The 17,781-nt window shown below is 37.5% G+C and overlaps 2 protein-coding genes across 2 annotated transcripts; both read right to left on the bottom strand.

The window, feature by feature from the left end:
- Nucleotides 1-2,057: 2,057 nt before the first annotated feature.
- On the bottom strand, nucleotides 2,058-5,417 carry LOC103328377 (wax ester synthase/diacylglycerol acyltransferase 4-like). Its single transcript, XM_008230768.2, has 5 exons — nucleotides 5,210-5,417; nucleotides 4,261-4,815; nucleotides 3,411-3,761; nucleotides 2,977-3,114; nucleotides 2,058-2,578 (listed from the first exon to the last, which is right to left on the bottom strand). Exons 1-5 carry the CDS (start codon nucleotides 5,390-5,392, stop codon nucleotides 2,384-2,386), a joined length of 1,422 nt encoding a protein of 473 aa, XP_008228990.2. The 5' UTR covers nucleotides 5,393-5,417; the 3' UTR covers nucleotides 2,058-2,383.
- Nucleotides 5,418-8,909: 3,492 nt separating this feature from the next.
- On the bottom strand, nucleotides 8,910-9,476 carry LOC148917667 (wax ester synthase/diacylglycerol acyltransferase 10-like). Its single transcript, XM_089049923.1, has one exon. The coding sequence runs from the start codon at nucleotides 9,474-9,476 to the stop codon at nucleotides 8,910-8,912; it is 567 nt and encodes a 188-aa protein (XP_088906049.1).
- Nucleotides 9,477-17,781: the final 8,305 nt, after the last annotated feature.

Genomic DNA, 17,781 nt, shown 5'->3' with positions numbered 1-17,781 from the left:
GTTTACACCATAATCAACCGAGCATATCCAGTCTCAAAGCAACTAGCACCAAGGCAGACACGCCTTCTCTCCTGCCGAAGGAAGACACTCTTTCGATGTGCCAAGCACCCGCCGAAACTCCCGACTGCCAAAGCCCACAAACTGCTAGACCTAATTCTCATGACACGTGTCACCACCGCGACGACTTGCACAAAGTCCCACATCGGAAATAAAAAGGGAACATACCCTAGTAAGAGGGGTAACTACTTTTCTACCTTTTACTATTACTCTGCAAAAATTACCCTACTTAGCTGACTTAAGCATCAGAGAGCCTTCAGCCGGCACCACACCGGTGTCCGAAGCCTATAGATTGTTTCTCCCATTTTTGTTTTCTGCAAGCTAGCCTTCATTGAAGGTCCAAACCCTTTCCCTGCTGAAGGCAAATCCCTTTTATTTTCTCTAAGTTGACCCTCTCCAAAAAAGAGCATCAACACACCTAAGGAGTTGTCAGTAGGCATTAATCTATAGTGATTTTAGAATAATATATTTGTTTAGTATAGCATCTGTAACTTTGTTATGATGGAGTGTTTTCAAAAAATATAAACGCGTTGTGGACAATTGGGAATTGTACTATTTTGTGCTCTACTATGAAAGAGCGTTTTGTTAATTAATATTTAAGATCCTTCTCTTCAATCTAACTACTTTGCATTTCGACATTTCACCACCAACTTGAAAAATTCAACTGTGACCCGGTACACCTTTCATGTAGGGGTTCATCCTAAAGAGTAGCTATTTAGCAGTTAGAGGCGAGGAGCTTCCAAACATGTAGTTGTGTTATGTTATTTGTTTACTTCTAGTGAGTGACTCCAGAGAGTTGGATTCCTTTTTGTTATTTTTGTTTTTTAACATTTGACTCTAAATTTATTAGTTTAGTGTTGACTTTAGTTTGGGTTTGTGGCCTATTTAAATCTAGCATTAAAGGACAACAATTTTTTCCTTTAGCGTTAAAATGTATTCTCATTCATGCTCTGATTTTGATTTTAGTTTAGTTTTATTTTTATGGGTTAGAAATTTGGGTCGTGACTCCTAAATCATTACTTATTTGGCCCTTATGGGCATCAAAGGTGTTGGGAACATGTGCGTGTGATGAGAGTCTCAAATTACATCTTTTTAATATTCTTTTAGAGATTTGATAATATAATTTTGACTTAATAATGATAATTTCACCTTTTGTTTTATTTTATTCTCACCATTTGAAATTATGAACTTTCTATATTGAACTTATTACGATATTTTTGTGTGTAGGAGTTACATTGGAAGTGGAAAACATAAAAGATGAAGATATCGATTTGTCCACGTTCAAGCAAATTGTAAAGAGAATTGTTCGCGAACTTTATTAAAAAATTAATTTTGAGATTACTGTAATTATAAAAGAAAAGTAAATAGGGAGAATATATAGAAGACAAAACCGCTAATGAAAAGAGCCTATTCCATAGCATTTATAACCATTTAACACCCACTATCCTCACCATTTATTTTCCACTACTCTCAACCATCAACATCTCTTTAATCCATTTAATTCATCACTTAATCCCTTCCCTACCCACCATGAATACATTAACCTTCCACATACCTGTCATTGCCCACCCTTTTTGCAAAGACACACCATCACAATTTGTTTTCATTCTCGTTCAAAGAGTTAAATTAAGTTTTCTTTGTAGTGAATTCCAAAAACTCTAGTTAAGGCTAAAGAAAATGAAAACATATTCTTTGAAAGATATGGAGAAAGAAATATGTCGTAATGGTGTGTCTTTGCAAAAAGAGTGGACGACAGATTTATGATGGGCAATGAGGTAAGTAGAAGGTTAATGTATTCATGGTGGGCAGTGAAGGGATCATGATGGATCAAATAGATTAAAGAAATGTTGATGGTGGAGAGTTAGCGAAAAAGAAATGGTGAGGTAGTGGGTCTTAAATGGTTATGAGTTCTCCATCATTTATAAGCTGGTAAACATGGATACCAAAGTTGAATAAGAACACAAATTGAGATAGAAAATTCAATTATCTTTTTATGCTTCTCACATTACTTCTCTATACTATTCCCCTATAATACATAACAAAAACGAGCATACATAACATAACAAAGATTTAATGTGATTGTTATTTCACTAAGCACAATTCAGATATGATCGTAAACGAAGCCAAATCGAGGTCTTTTATACATAACCACACAAACATATTAAAATAGCATAGATTAACATAATTTTTATTTCACTGAGCACAATTCAGATATAATTAAACGAAGCCAAACGGCGGAGAGGCGCTTCTAATATGTCCGCAAGTCTACATGGATATTAAACTTGAACCTTGGACCTTGTGGAGTCCTTTGCAAATTTTTAGCCTTTTAAATATTGCACCTCCCCTGAAAAATCCCTGGATCTACCACTGTCTGTGTAGGAATATTGTCTGTGGCTTCAAGTATCATCTTAAAGGCATTTTCCATGCAGGCCTTGAATTTCTCAGGATCAATAAGGCCCTTTTGAGTTCCGAAGGCAATCCTCAGCTTTCCCATATAACTGACTACTGTTATGATAAGGTCCTGCAAAACCATTAATCGAAACATTGCAATCAGACTATGAAACTGATTGTATGATACTAGAATACGATTATGTGGTATAACCCGTGCACGTGTTGTAACATGAATAGACGATATGATTAAGATTTCCGTTGTTCTACAACTATCCAAGGACCGAACATGGGAAGGACTCACCAAAATTAGGAAAAAACCTATAAGTACCAGCACACCCCATCCCCAACCACAATGTCACAGCCCATCGCAAGTCGCAATAAAAAAAGACTAATATCAAGCTGGTTACATATAATATTTATCTTGCGGATCACTGTGATTATGTGATGTGTATTCTAAGAGAAATGAGAAATATAATTGACACACGATAAAATTCCGCAAATAGACAGTAATAAGTATTAACCACATACCTGCGGGATACCTAACACCATAAAGTAAACTCCTCTAACTGGATGATCCGCCAAAGCCATTTGCTCCGTTGGCCCTATCATATTTGATATCATGAAGCTCGAGTTCTTCAATCTGCTGTGCATGTATCTTGATGCTCCCTACAACACCGGTACCAATTCCAAAGGAAGAATACATTATGTTATATATTCTTCTATCTAAGTATGTAGGAAAACAAATACACTACGCTACAAGAAAAAAAATTAATAGTGATTGGTATTATGTGATAGATGAGTTGGCTAAAAGCACTATTAGGATCTAAGGGCACCATAGGTACAAATAATCATGTGTTAGTTATATTAGGATCTAAGCCAACAGTGTTTTTAGCCACCTCATTTTAGGTCACGGATGTCAATGGATATTAATTATGTTTTCTTTATTTGGGAATGATGGCCACCTCATAGCCTCTAATTTTCTTCACGATTTCTGACATCTTGTTGTTAATGTAAACAGCAAAAGAACTTCTCTTCCTCTTTATAAGCTTTTGTGCTTTGAACACGAAGTCCAGTGGGTTTGAAAATTCAGTTAACTTGGGCATGGTCACCGGCATGAAGGCCATTCGGTTCCCCCACGGCATCTCGGAATCCGGTTTGATTATCTCTTTGATCGGCTTGTAATCACCATGAGTGATCCTGGTATTGACCAAAACCAAGGCCGTGCAACTTGCAGTGCTTGATTTTTGGCTCTTCTCTTGCATGTACAGTCGAGTGGCAAAGAACAGTGCTCCAGATATCACATCATTTACCGTCTGCCACAAAAAGGAAAAAAACAATGTTAAACACGAGATACATGAAAGAAGTCAGTTCGTACGGTACAACTGTGTACCTGAAATGATGTTCGCAAAAATAATGCCTATGTGTAGTCAGTTTCTCTTTTATTTTATTTTTTAGGCGAAAGTCATTTTCTCATTTAGTGCTCACACCCGACTTGGTTTTTGGTGGTTTATGGTAGGATGATAGGTCGTTATATGACAAGTGTATCTTGTTTTAAAGGATGGGAAATTTCAAACTCTCCGCTTTAAGCTTGGGAGTAATTTCTTGGTGTGATAATCACAATGCCATGTGGTGTTACGTACTAGGTAAAATATGATTGAGATGAAAATATTGGGTGGGTGAGAAAGAGGACATGAGGCTGGTAATTAAAGTTTGTTACTAAGTGTGAAAATTAGTAAAGTAAAATAAGGGTAAAAAAATAATGAAAACGAACTAGGTAAGTTAGGAGAATGTTATGCTTGATAAGTTTGTTACCGCGTTGAGCTTGGTCTTGATAAGTTTGATTTCATCAAGGGAGAATGTGATGCTTGATACTGTCATTGGCAGAAACTCAACTCCATAATTCCCAGATCTTATTGGTGTGCGATCATCTTGAAACAAAGAGTTCCAGCTGAAATCTTTCAGAGTGTCAAAAACCGAGGCAGAGGTTTCAGACACCCACGTCAAAATACTTCCACTGTCACCACCCCGCTGCGATCCCCGGCGCGAAGGAAGAGTTAATGGAAGAGGATTGTCAGCTCTTTGAAGACAAGAAAGCAGGGCACTCATAAAGGAGTAGCCATCACCAAGGGCATGGTGAAGCTTGAATATTAGGTTACCAGCTGCACTGCTTGTTGGGTACTTGATTATATGAACTTCCCATAGTGGTTTGTCTTTTGGATATTGTTCAAGTATTATGTTTGAAATATAGTCATGAAAATGATCATCATAAGATTTAGGTGACATTCCAGATGGAAAAATAGGAACATGGACGTGATCTCTAAGCTTCACTTCAACCCTCTTCCATTGCTTCTCTCCGTTAATGTCAACCTGCACGTTTTTCAATATTGTTTAGTTTCCTTTTAGTCATATGATAAAATGCCCATCAATAATTTTTAAATTGACCGCATAAAGTATTAAAACAAAGCTACATCCAAAGTTTTAACTGAAAACAAATATGATATCTACTTGTAATGATCCAAAATAAGTACAAATGCACAAAATGCATGTGTTTTACTTTTTCTTCTAATATAGATTGAAGTATACATTCATATGCACCATAATAGTCTAATTAAGAAATTTAACCATATGTATGTATATATATGGGAATCCTTTCTTATTTTGTATCGATAAGATGCCTTTGTTATTGAAGCTATATATATATATATACACACACACACACTAGGGTTTACGGTAGAAAAGAATAGAGAGGTAAAAAAACAACCATGATGGAAGAGAATCGAGGGCTGATATTGAGGAAGACATCCTGAAGGAATGACAAGATCTTCGATTCATTGATTGGAATCTCAAATTCCAAAACACCAAGAATTGACATGGATAGCACAGAGCTGTTGAGGCATTGCCCAGTAGGACTCACGGGCTCATTTCCATGCACCTCATACTCCATCCTACGTTTCTTCTTCTTCTTCTTCTTCTTCTTCTTCTTATCTAATTTATATATGTGTTTTCTTGAGCTCTAGGTAACTCAATTAGAAGTTGTAGTTTCGTTATTTTTCGCTTGCATATTTATAGGAGGTCCAGGCTGACCACTGTACGCACGTATTTTTTTAAATGAAATGCAAAACTCACTATATGCATGTTCCTTAACATTTCCCTGTACAAAGGGGCCCATTTTGATTTGGCATGAATTATATATATGCATGAATCATCAGACTAATTAATGGCAAAACCTTTTCTAAGAGGATTAGACAAATCTAAAAATCTGGGGAAAATCTCAAGCAAATTAATTGCACAGATCGTTGAAAATTAATTTCATTTATTAAGAGGCTGCAAACTTTGGTTCTTCTTCTTGGGTGCATTTTTGCTCACCACCTTAACCCTAGGTGTACCCTCACCACCCCTCCCAAAAGTTGACACATGTCCATGAGTTTAACTATAGTTAATTCTTATTTTTTATTTATTTGATTACATTATGATGAGAGAGAAACAATACTTCAATAAGATTTTTCCTGATTTACCCTTATTAACCTAGCAAACTTTTCACTTTTTAAAAATTAATTAACAACTCCCCAAATAATAATCTATGCTGATCTTCAATTGCAAGCTTCCTCCATTTGTTCAGTGAAAGATATGTAATAATCTATGCTGCTTTTTTTTTTTTTTTTATAGTACTTTGTATTGCTTGATTATTTTTTATACTTTCGTGATTGCTCTGCGTTATTTAGTTTTTTTAGTCCATGATGTTGGTATCATCTTTACTGGTGGATCAAGACTAGCATAGAAAGGAATGATAGAATGAACCGTACTGTAGAGCCAGAGGAATGAGACAATGAAGGGTATTATTGCAGAGCTTGGTTCCTTCATCGTTTTTGGAATTTCTGCAACTCCAATATATTTTGCTCCTATGGAGTAAGCTTTATTTAGAATAATAAAACCAGAATTAATTAGTCCAGAACTTGCAACATCATAATTAACTCATCGGTTGAAGAAAGAAAACAGGTTCAAGGATATTGAGAAATTGCAACGTAATAATATATTGAAGAGCAGTGTAACTTTTGGGCGTGTATAAAAGGAGTTAACTAAAGCCAATTGAGATTCAAAGTATCTGGGTGTGTTCTTCAAAGTATTGAAGCCTGTGAATTGATATTCATATCAAAGCACGGGATATAAAGCCAATTGCCAATTATTTATTTGGGTAGTTGTTAATTAATTTAGAAAGGTGGAAAGTTTGCTAGGTTAATAAGGGTAAATCAGGAAAAATCTTATTGAAGTATTGTTTCTCTCTCATAGTAATGTTATCAAATAAATAAAAAATAAAGAATTAACTATAGTTAAACCAATGGACATGTGTCAACTTTTGGCAGGGGTGGTGAGGATACACCTAGGGTTAAAGTGGTGAGCAAAAATGCACCCCTTCTTCTTTTAGAAGTGTGTGGATTTAAAAATAATCTCGGTGAGGTGGAGCCTTGTCCCGGAATCTAGACAATTAGCGTCATTCTTGGTGTGATGTGTGGGCTTTGCATAGCAGCCACGACATGTCAAAAGTGCAAAATGAGGATGATTATGATATGGATCTAACTTCTGGAAATCGAACCCTTTCGGTGTGCCTTGTGTACTTCCTTGTGATAAGGACTTACCCTTTGGCTGAATTCAGAGTGAGATACTATTGGAGACATTGAACACGAAAGTCGAACCTTTGGCAAATTGGCATAGTATACGTGCACACCAGTTCGACACCTAAAACCTATGTAGGCTTTTTTACTCATAACCAAGAACTTAGCAAAGAAATGTCATTCAATTTTCCTTTCAATGAGGAAAAGCTAAATTGCAACTACATAAAAACAAGAATAAAAGAGATTGGGAAAAAAAAAAAACAAACAAACAAACAAATCATATCATGGAAAAAGAAGTTCATATCTCAACCATCATTTCACAAAAAGGCAAATCCATTTCTTCAAACCACCATAACCTGGAAAAACTCAATCCACATCACCACCATAACCTAGTCTAATCACTAGATGTGTCAAATGGGCGTGCGGAGTTAGTTCGGCTCTACTCGTTTAGAGTCAGTCCATTTAATAAACGGGTCGTGTCAGGCCCATCTATTTATGAAAATCATCAATTTTGGCTCTAGCCCATATGAGCTCGGACCATGCTCGTATCGGGCCACTAAACGAGACGAGATGGGCCCACACCAAATTTGACTTATGTATTACATTTTATTTTTGTAATTTCTTTTACAATTTCATTTATTTATTTTTTTTATATTTACAAGTATGTATATACAAGCAAGATTTATTATTTGTTGAAAAAGAGGCCAATAAAATTATTTAAAGTACATTTAAATTGAAAATGACTAGATTATTGTTTGAATTTTAAAATTTGAAACTTGGAAAACAAAATCATTATTTTATTTATAAAGAAAACATTAAATTTTAATATATTAGAGAAAAGAAATAGACTTAAATTTAAGATATAAATGTAATAATATTATGTATTATTTTTCTCTAAAATAAATATAATGTACTAAAGAAGCTTTAAACCAGCCGTCACAACCCATTAGGCCTGATTACCTCGTCTTAGCCTGCTCAAAGATATGAGCTGTGCTAGGCCATGCTCGGGCTGACCTGATCCACTTGACACCTCTACTAATGACCATCATCTCCCAATCAAACCACTACCAACCATCAACTAGTGGTGAAGAGAGAGAGAGAGAGAGAGAGAGAGAGAGAGAGAGAGAATAAATGGGTGGGGTTGAGTCAAACCAGGGAGGTAGTAGATGAATCAAACCTTGATGAAGCTGCATTAATGACGAGGTCGACCCAGAACCACCAACGGCCTACAAACATGGCGCTGACAATGCTTGGCCCGAAGATCACCCAAAGCTCTAACACATCTGTATAAAACAATGCCACTTGAACTTGCTTCGGTGAGTTGGGTGGTTATTAATTCGCAAAGACAAACTAGATCAGGTGCCATACGAGAGAGGTTTTGTTATGGAAAAGATGTCGGTGGATTCCACGACCATTTGAAAACAGAATACACGACGGTGAATTCCGGTCGTGTTTTTCCTTTTGTGTAGTAGTGTACATGAAAGAAGTCAGTACGTACAACGTTGTACAAAATTATTTAAGTTCACCATTTAATAGATTTCCATATTTAAGGTCACCATTTAATGGGTTTCCGTGTAGCCACCTTCTCATTTAGTACTAACACGTGACTTGGTCTTTGGTGGTTAATGGTAGGATGATAGGTCGTTATATGACATCTAACAAGTGTATCTTATTTTCTTGGATGAGAAATTTCAAACTCTCGGCTTTAAGTTTAGGGGTCATTTCTTGGCGTGATAATCTCAACGCCATGTAGTGTTCTTGTAGGGATAATAAATGGTGAAAAGAAGGGATTGTGATTTCCCAAAATATATGATTGAGATGAAAATATCGGGTGGTAATTAAAGTTTGTTACTAAGTGTGAAAAAGTTGAGAGAATGTCATGCTTGATAAGTTTGTTACCGCGTTGAGCTTGGTCTTGATAAGTTTGATTTCATCAAGGGAGAATGTCATGCTTGATACCGTCATTGGCAGAAACTCAACTCCATAATTCCCAAATCTTACTGGTGTGCGATCATCTTGAAACAAAGAGTTCCAGCTGAAATCTTTCACGGTGTCAAAAACAGAGGCAAAAGTCTCAGACACCCACCTTAAAATACTTTCACTGTCACCACCCCGCTGTGATCCCCGGCGTGAAGGAAAACTTAACTGGAGGATTGTCAGCTCTTTGAAGACAAGAAAGCAGACACTCATAAAGGAGTAGCCATCACCAAGGGCATGGTGAAGCTTGAATATTAGGTTACCAGCTGCACTGCTTGTTGGGTACTTGATTATATGAACTTCCCATAGTGGTTTGTCTTTTGGATATTTTTCAAGTATTATGTTTGAAATATAGTCATGAAAATGATCATCATAAGATTTAGGTGACATTCCAGATGGAAAAATAGGAACATGGACGTGGTCTCTAAGCTTCACGTCCATTGCTTCTCGCCGTTAATGTCAACCTGCACGTTTTTCAATATTTTTTCTTAGTTTCCCTTTAATCATATGATATTAATGCTCATCCATAATTTTTAAATTGTCCGCAGAAAGTATTAAAACAAAATACAAAGTATTAGATCAAAGCTAGATCCAAAGTTTTAACTGAAAACAAATATGATATCTACTTGTAATGATCCAGAATAAGTACAAATACACAAAATGCATGTGTTTTTCTTTTTCTTCTAATAATATAGATTGAAGTATATATTCATATGCACCATAATAGTCTAATTAAAAACTTTAACCATATGTATGTACATATATGGAAATCCTTTCTTAAAGGATCGATTTTGTATCGATAAGATGCTTTTGTTATTGACAGTTTGTCTTTTAACGGCTAATATTTTGAGCAATCTCACAATTGAAGCTATATATATATCATTACTACGTTTTACGATTTGCGCGACGAACATGAATTCGTCGCGCAAAATGCACTACAGCGATGGAAAAAAATATTCGTCGAGCAAACCACTGAAAACTGGCGCAACCAAATTTTTCATCGCGCAAAATGTCTTAGTGCGACAAAAAATTTATTCGTCGCACAAAGTGAGAAAAAAAACCCGGGTTGGCACCAAACACTTGCGCGACGAGAAAAAGCGTCACGTAAGAGAATCTAGTGCGACGGTTGGACATTTCGTCGCGTAAAGGTGGACAGAAAACAATGGGTCCCGTTATTTGGGGCAAAAAATTATTCGACCAAAGTTTTCGTCGCAAAAGACAAGTTAGCACGACGACATAATTTATCATCGCGTAAGAAAACGAGGGAATTTTTTTTTTGGCACCAAAATACTTGCAGGGGAAATTTTTTTTGCCGGCGAAAATAGTGTTCGTTGCGTAAAGTTTGATGTCGGCACATTCTTGCGAGATGAAAGATTGATTTTGTGCGACGAAAAATATTATGCGTCGCGCAAAAGTGTGATGTCGACACCAATGTTTCAAAGATTGAGTCATAGGGCAAAATGATCGATTACATATTTCAAATTAGTCATCTGCTCATATGAACTTGGCCCTAAAACTGTACTAATGGTAAATATACTAACAGAATAGCTATTAATGAAAAATTCTGAACAAACGAAGGACTTATTTTTCTAATATTGTGGTGGAAGCGTGTTAAGTGATTTTTCACATTTGTTCATGGGGGTAAAGTATGTCTTACCCCTTTCTAAACATTAAGAGGTTCCAAATTCCAATAACAACAGAATCCTAAGCAGAAAAGTAGAATTGCTGCATAAATTATTTAAAAGGAACAAAGTCAAAACTAATTTGAGAAATCTTAAGAAAGCTGTATGCTTCACTAAGTCCACTAACAGATTCCCAGTGCAGGAAATGAAATATACCTATATCACATAAATTTCAAAGAAAATCACAGAGATTAAATGTTAACAATGGATACAAAAATGAGCAGCATTCAATGGAAACGAACACTTCGTTTCAAACAAGTAAACTGTTATACCTCCATAAAGAGGAACTATGTTTATATATGAGGTGTACGAAATAGTTCACCTTCGAAATGTACAATAGGGCCATGTAAGGCAATTAGCCACTGCTTGTAAGGCAATTAGCCATCGCTTGTAGATTGTATAATATTACACTTCACAATGTACAACAGGGCCGAAGAATCGGGAAATGATTTGACCTTGCTACACATAATAACTAAACCAACTAGCTCTATCAAAAAGGCCGGATTACCATATAAAGCACCTCCAGCAAAGCTTATATGTCTGCATTTTCATATAAAGGAGTTCCTGACATAATCAAGGAGCACAGTGAATTCCCAAGTCATAAGCCCAAGAGAACCAAGGGAGTTAAGGCATGAGATGCAAACATGATAAACACCGTTAATCACTCGGACGAACTCATGCCATAATATAATATATATTATTAGATAGTTATACAGGCTGAGAATGTCATTGCTTGGGTTAAAATATAGCACACGTCTCAAATTCATTCCACTTAACGAAAGAGAATGCAAGTTTGTAGTTAATACAAGCATCTAAAAACCAACGCTCAGCATAATTAAAGGTTAAGAAAGATGTGGTGTACCAAGAAACCCCTAAACCCTAAACCAATTTCATACAACCCCATAAACCCCTAAACCAATTTCATAGAAACCCATAAACCCTAAACCAATTTCAAAGCAACCCTTAAACCCTAAAACCCTAAACCAATTTCATACAAATCCATACACCCTAAACCAAATTCACAAAAACCCCAAATTTCTAAGAAAAGGACGATGAACAGTACCTTGTGGATGTGAACCGTGGAGTTAAGCTTGGATGAACACACACTGCAAAGGGAGGAAGACCACTGCGTCGGAGAGAGAAAGTTACACGAGAGAGAGCTGCGCCAGAGTGGCGACAAAGACAGACGCAGCCAAGAGAGAGACGGAGCCAAGAGAGTTGAGAGAGAACCCAATTTCTGAAAAAGTGATATGGGTGCAATCAGTCTACAATAAAGATGTATTTATATGTGGTAGTTTTAAAATTTTAAGGGAGGGGTGGTATTTTCTCTAAAAAATTATAAAATATGTGGCATTTTTAGCTATTTCCAAAAAAAATTCCCATATCTAACTTTGCACTGCCATTTGAGAACAGAGAAACAAGATACCACTCATCTTTCTCTTTCTCATTTCATCTCCTCAATGTTCGATTTTTTTCATCTCTCTTTTTTAGTCAAAATATATCAATGGAGGGGGTATGGCAAATGGGGCATGGACTATCTTACCCATTGTGATTGCAATTAGAAGGGTTGGCTTCCTTGTTTGATTCACTAGAGTGGAGATGGATCCCTTGTGAACAAAATCATGCAGCTCGAATCGGTCTCGGAGCAGTGGTTGTGCAAACTGATCAGCAAAAGACCACTATTCTTCCCCGTGCTTTTCTGAGTTCTCTTCCCACTTGAAGAGTTTTCCCAAGCTTTACTCCATACCAATAGCTCAAAGAACATAAATTTATAACCAAAATATATCACACCAGACTAAATTGAAGTGCAATCGTGTTGGAAAGTAATCAATACCTGATTCTACGGGAACTAGAATAGGAAAACCTTCTTTGTAATTGTTTGACTTTTCCTAGAATTGCTGTACAATTCTTTTCCTAGTTAGGCTGTGTATATTTTCCTAGTTAGGCTTGCATTCTCCCTATAAGAATATTGTACAATCAATAGAATAATTATTCCGGCACAATATCTTCTATATCAATTTCACATGGTATAAGAGCAGGAGAAACCCTAGCTCTTGTGTTTTTTCCTTTTGCCATTCTCTTTAAGCAGCAATTTAGATAATTTTTCTTGTTTTGCTACTTCTCCATGGGAGACGACGAGCAGAGCAAGCCTATGAAGAGAGATGGAGGTTATGGTGCCTCCAAGGATGGTGGTGCAAATGATGCCAGCAATCCTTTTTTTGTTCATCACAGTGACCATCTGGGCAAGGTACTTGTTCCCAAACTCCTAAACGGAGATAATTACACAACGTGGTGCCGGTCAATTCGCTTATCCCTTGGCGCAAAAAATAAGCTAAGGTTCGTTGAAGGGACCGTGCAAATACAGTCGAAAAGAGCAATCCAGATCATTATTCTCGCTGGTTATAGTGTAATGATATGGTGCTTTCATGGATCCTTAATTCCATTGAACCTGAGATCGCCCATAGCGTCATCTACTCGACAACGGCACATGAGATTTGGGAGGACTTGAAGGAGCGATTTTCTCAAAGCAACGCACCGAGGATTTTCCAACTACAACGAGATATTGCTTCTCTCCATCAAGGGCAAATGTCTATCACTGGCTATTTCACCAAGATGAAGGGGTTGTGGGATGAATTGTCTTCCTACAACGATTCGCCGACATGTTCATGTGGTGCTATGGAGAAGCATCATGAAAAAGAGGAACGCAATGCCCTCATGCAATTCCTAATGGGTTTAAATGAATCCTATAGTGCGGTAAGGGGGGCAGATTTTACTCATCAATCCTTTGCCAAGCCTTCGTAGAGCATATGCGTTGGTTTCGCAAGAGGAAAAACAAAGAGAATTAGGTTCTGCACGGGTTGTAGCTGAAAGTGCAGCGATGGTGGTGCGATCTAGTCAGGAACAACAACAGGCCAACAATAATCAACGACCTAACATTAGCCAACAACATCAGTAGTCCAGGCCCAATCAGTTGCTACACAACTCCAGTTTCAACCAACAATCGCAGCTTTGTTCTCATTGTGGGGACACAAACCATGTGTTGAAAGCTGTTGGAAATTGCGTGGCTATTGATGAGTCGATTTTATATTATATATTTAACCCTATTCTTAGTATATTTTGGTTAATATTTTGGAAGAATTTTGATACTTTGAATTATATTTTCAATATAGGACTTTCGACTCTCTCTGGAGCAAAACATAATCAAATGGACGAATTTTGGAGTAATTCCAGTTGGAGGACGTACGTGAGTCACTTAGCTTGATCATATCAAAATATCAGACTTTTACACTAAGCGATGATTTCCTGGTGAATAAATGAAGGAGCGATGTGCAGTGCTGGAATAGTGACGTTTTGGGCTTATATTGCGTTTTTGGAGCCCAAGATGACCTCGGATGGGTTCGTGGCCTTCTGGAGAAGTGTTCGGAATATTTTTATCTTTAAAACGAGCTATCTTGGGCCAGATTTGGAGGAGATTTGAGACCAAAACGTGGCTGGGCAGGTTTGGGCAGATTCTCCTAATCCAATTTGGACTTTATTTCCTAGTCTGATTTTATTTTAACTTAATTTCCTTGTGGGGATTGGGTAGCTAGGTTTTAGGAGGTATTTAAGCTTCTTTTCACTGCAATTTAGCGGTCTCCTTTTAGAACTTCTTTTTGGCTTTTGGAGCGATTGCTAGGGTTTTGGATTTTCGCTACTTTCAGGTGTTTTCATTCTTACTCATTCAAATGATATTTTCTTGGATTTCAATTATGATTATGTGTAACTAATTCCCTTTGCTAGGGCGAGGCCGTAAGCCTTAGCATGAATATGTAGTTTTATTAATTTGCTTATGAATGGATGCATGTTTGCTTTGAATTATTAATCACTGTGTTTAAAACTATCTATCTATTTTAATGATTGATCACCATTAGGATATGTAGACAAGTAATTTGATGCAATTTCTGTTGGAACATCACCCTGAAATTGAGGAGGGCTTCTTGTGATTAGTAATTGTAAGTTCACTTAAGGCGAACATCACGCTCTTAAGGGTTGCATGGTTTTGCAAAGGGTTTTCACAAAGCTTAATGAGTCTTGCATGTTTATATTTGATCTGAACATCACAGACGGATTGCATGTTAGATATTACGTTTTCGCTTGAACATCACAAGGAAAATATGCATTAGGAAAACCTAACCTTCAAAGCATATATGTGGAAATTCATAAGTATTTGATAGAATTGCATAGGATTGCGACGGTGTTGGCTAAGCCCTAGTTTTCTCTAAATTGTTAGTCTTTAAAAAGAAATCGTTTTTCTTCTTTGCTGTTATTATTTCCCAACTTTCAAATTTCTTTTACTGTTAGTTTAATCTTTTTCAAATTCATAAACTTCAAATCTTTGATAAAATCTATTTTAGTTATTAATTAAGAGTTAGTTTAATTACAGATTAGTCAAACAATCTTTGGGAACAACGACCTTGCATGAGCATTTATACTACAATTACCTTGTATTCTTGCAAGTATTTTCAATGATTTTAACCCTGTTTGCGCAGGTACTAAAAATCCTATCAGCTATCCTTCATGGCATAGACTACACAAATCAGGAGGAGGTAATCACAACTCAAAAAGAGGTGGGGGCCGCAACAAATCTTCTACAGCAAACCATGTGGATGCAAATCCTAGTTTTTATGATGTGAAAGCCGCGATGCCCAACCTCACCAATCAATAATATAAGCAAATATGTTCAGTCCTGAAAGAGAAGGAAAGTGATTCACAGCCTGATTCCCAAGCAAATATTGCCAGTTCAGGTTTTTTTAAAAATTGCTCTACAACACTTAATTGGATTATTGACAGCGAGGCGACAAATCATATCACATTTTCCCCTCATTTGCTCAAAAATGTGAACCATTCCACCATGCCACCCGTAAAGTTACCAAGCGGAGACCAGGCTCCAATTACTGCTACTGGCACTTTGCCAATAAATTCATATTTATTTTTGAAAGATGTGTTGGGAGTTCCCACATTCAAAGTTGACTTGACGTCTGTGAGTAAGATTACAGAGGATTTAACTTTTTCAGTAACTTTCTTTCCACAATGGTGTGTTTTGCAGGATTTGGCTACGAGGAGGACGATTGGTATGGGTAAGCGACGTGGAGGCTTGTACTATTTAGTAGCATTGGCTTCTCCAAACTTCTCTCCAAATAAATCTGATCCATCTTGTCATTTGGCTTCAGCTTCCGTAGATTTATGGCATCGCCGTTTGGGTCACCTATCTTCGACTCGCTTAAATTTTATGTCCAAAACATTGTTAAATTTCCCTTGTTCTTCAAATAATATTTGTGATATTTTTCCATTGGCCAAACAGACACGACTCCCATTTACTAATAGTTCCATCACCTCCTCTCACCCTTTCGCACTCATTCACTGTGATATTTGGGGTCCACATAAAATAGCCTCTTTATCCAGGGCACACTACTTTTTGACTGTGGTGGATGATTTTACAAGGTTTACATGGATTTTTCTCATGCGCAATAAAAGCGAAACACAAGAGCAACTTTGATCCTTTTTTGCCTATACCCAAACACAGTTCAACACCAAAATCAAACAGATACGTGTGGACAATGGGGGAGAATTTTATTCCCTTCGCAATTTTTTCACAGATCATGGGGTCATTTACCAACGATCTTGCGTTTACACCCCCCAACAAAACGGGGTCGTAGAACGCAAACATCACCATCTCATTGAAATGGCACGGGCTTTACTTTTTCAAGCCCACCTTCCCCTTCTTTTTTGGAGCGAAGGACTGCTTACCGTTGCTCATATCATTAACCGAATTCCCACCAAACTATTAGCCCACCAAACTCCTTCTGAAAAATTATATGGCAAACCACCTTCCTATAAACATATGAGAGTCTTTGGGTGTCTTGCTTTTGCCACCAATAATCATCCCACCTCCAAATTAGATACTCGTGCCAAGAAAAGCATTTTTTGGGGTATCCTAGTGGGCAAAAAGCTTACAAGTTGTATGATCTCACCACCCACAAAATTTTCATCAATAGGGATGTTAACTTTTTTTAGCACCATTTTCCTTTCCACACTCTCAACCCAACCACACCATCAGACCAATGCATGTCCTACCCACACCACACATAGCAGACCTTGATCCATGCCATCCAACCTTGGGCCCGCATACCTTTCCTCCAACCAACCCAACCTTTTCCCCTTAGCACAACTTCACACTTTCAAGACAAGATGATCCCATCTCTCCAGCCACGCCTAACCCTCCAGCCAACCATTCTTCTTTTTCCCCTACTGACGCACCTATTTCTACAGCCGACCCCACCACATCATCACCTGCTGCACTTACAAATCAAGAACAACCTGCTTCTCTTCCACTTTCTACTCCTCCTCTTTCTACCAATCCACCTGTCAGAGTCTCTGAGCATTCCAAACAAGCTCCTATTTGGCAGAAAGATTATGTTCTTACTCACTTCCTAATGCCCAGACCCACATCATCGTCTTCCTCGTCGCCGATCCTGCCCAAAGGTACTCGTTATCCTCTCTGTAATTTTATTTCATATCATCGTTACTCACCTTCACATCTTTCTTTTATTGCAATTGTCAGTAGTAGTGTGGAACCTTCTTGCTTTACAAAGGCTACTGCAGATCCCAATTGGCAACAAGCTATGCGCTCTGAACTTGAGGCCTTAACATCCAACAACACATGGACGCTCACTACTTTGCCCCCCGGCAAACAACCCATTGGTTGTAAATGGGTTTACAAAATCAAGCACCGTTCTGACGATTCCATCGAATGCTATAAGGCTCGCCTTGTGGCCAAAGGATATACTCAAACTTTAGGGATTAATTATCATGATACTTTCTCACCCACGGCCAAGATGATTACTGTACGCTGTTTGCTTGCTATCGCCACTGCTCAAAATTGGTCCCTTAGCCAGTTAGATGTTAACAATGCTTTTCTGCATGGGGACCTCCATGAAGAAATTTACATGTCACCTCCTCCTGGTCTCCGGCGACAGGGAGAGAATCTTGTGTGTCGCCTCAACAAATCACTCTATGGGCTCAAG

The sequence above is a fragment of the Prunus mume genome, linkage group LG4, assembly GCF_029339155.1.
Source record: "Prunus mume cultivar Tortuosa linkage group LG4, ASM2933915v1, whole genome shotgun sequence".
NCBI lineage: Eukaryota > Viridiplantae > Streptophyta > Magnoliopsida > Rosales > Rosaceae > Prunus > Prunus mume.
This window is presented reverse-complemented; position numbering and strand designations above follow the sequence as displayed.

Excerpts from the sequence above, each read along its gene's own strand:
- LOC103328377 (XM_008230768.2), bottom strand. The coding sequence starts at position 5,392 with ATGGAGTATGAGGTGCATGGAAATGAGCCCGTGAGTCCTACTGGGCAA. Across the intron at positions 3,762-4,260 it reads TCAAGACCAAGCTCAACGCG|ACGGTAAATGATGTGATATC; the intron begins GTAACAAACTTA and ends TTTTTGTGGCAG. Across the intron at positions 2,579-2,976 it reads TGGTGTTAGGTATCCCGCAG|GACCTTATCATAACAGTAGT; the intron begins GTATGTGGTTAA and ends ATGGTTTTGCAG.
- LOC148917667 (XM_089049923.1), bottom strand. The coding sequence starts at position 9,476 with ATGGACGTGAAGCTTAGAGACCACGTCCATGTTCCTATTTTTCCATCT.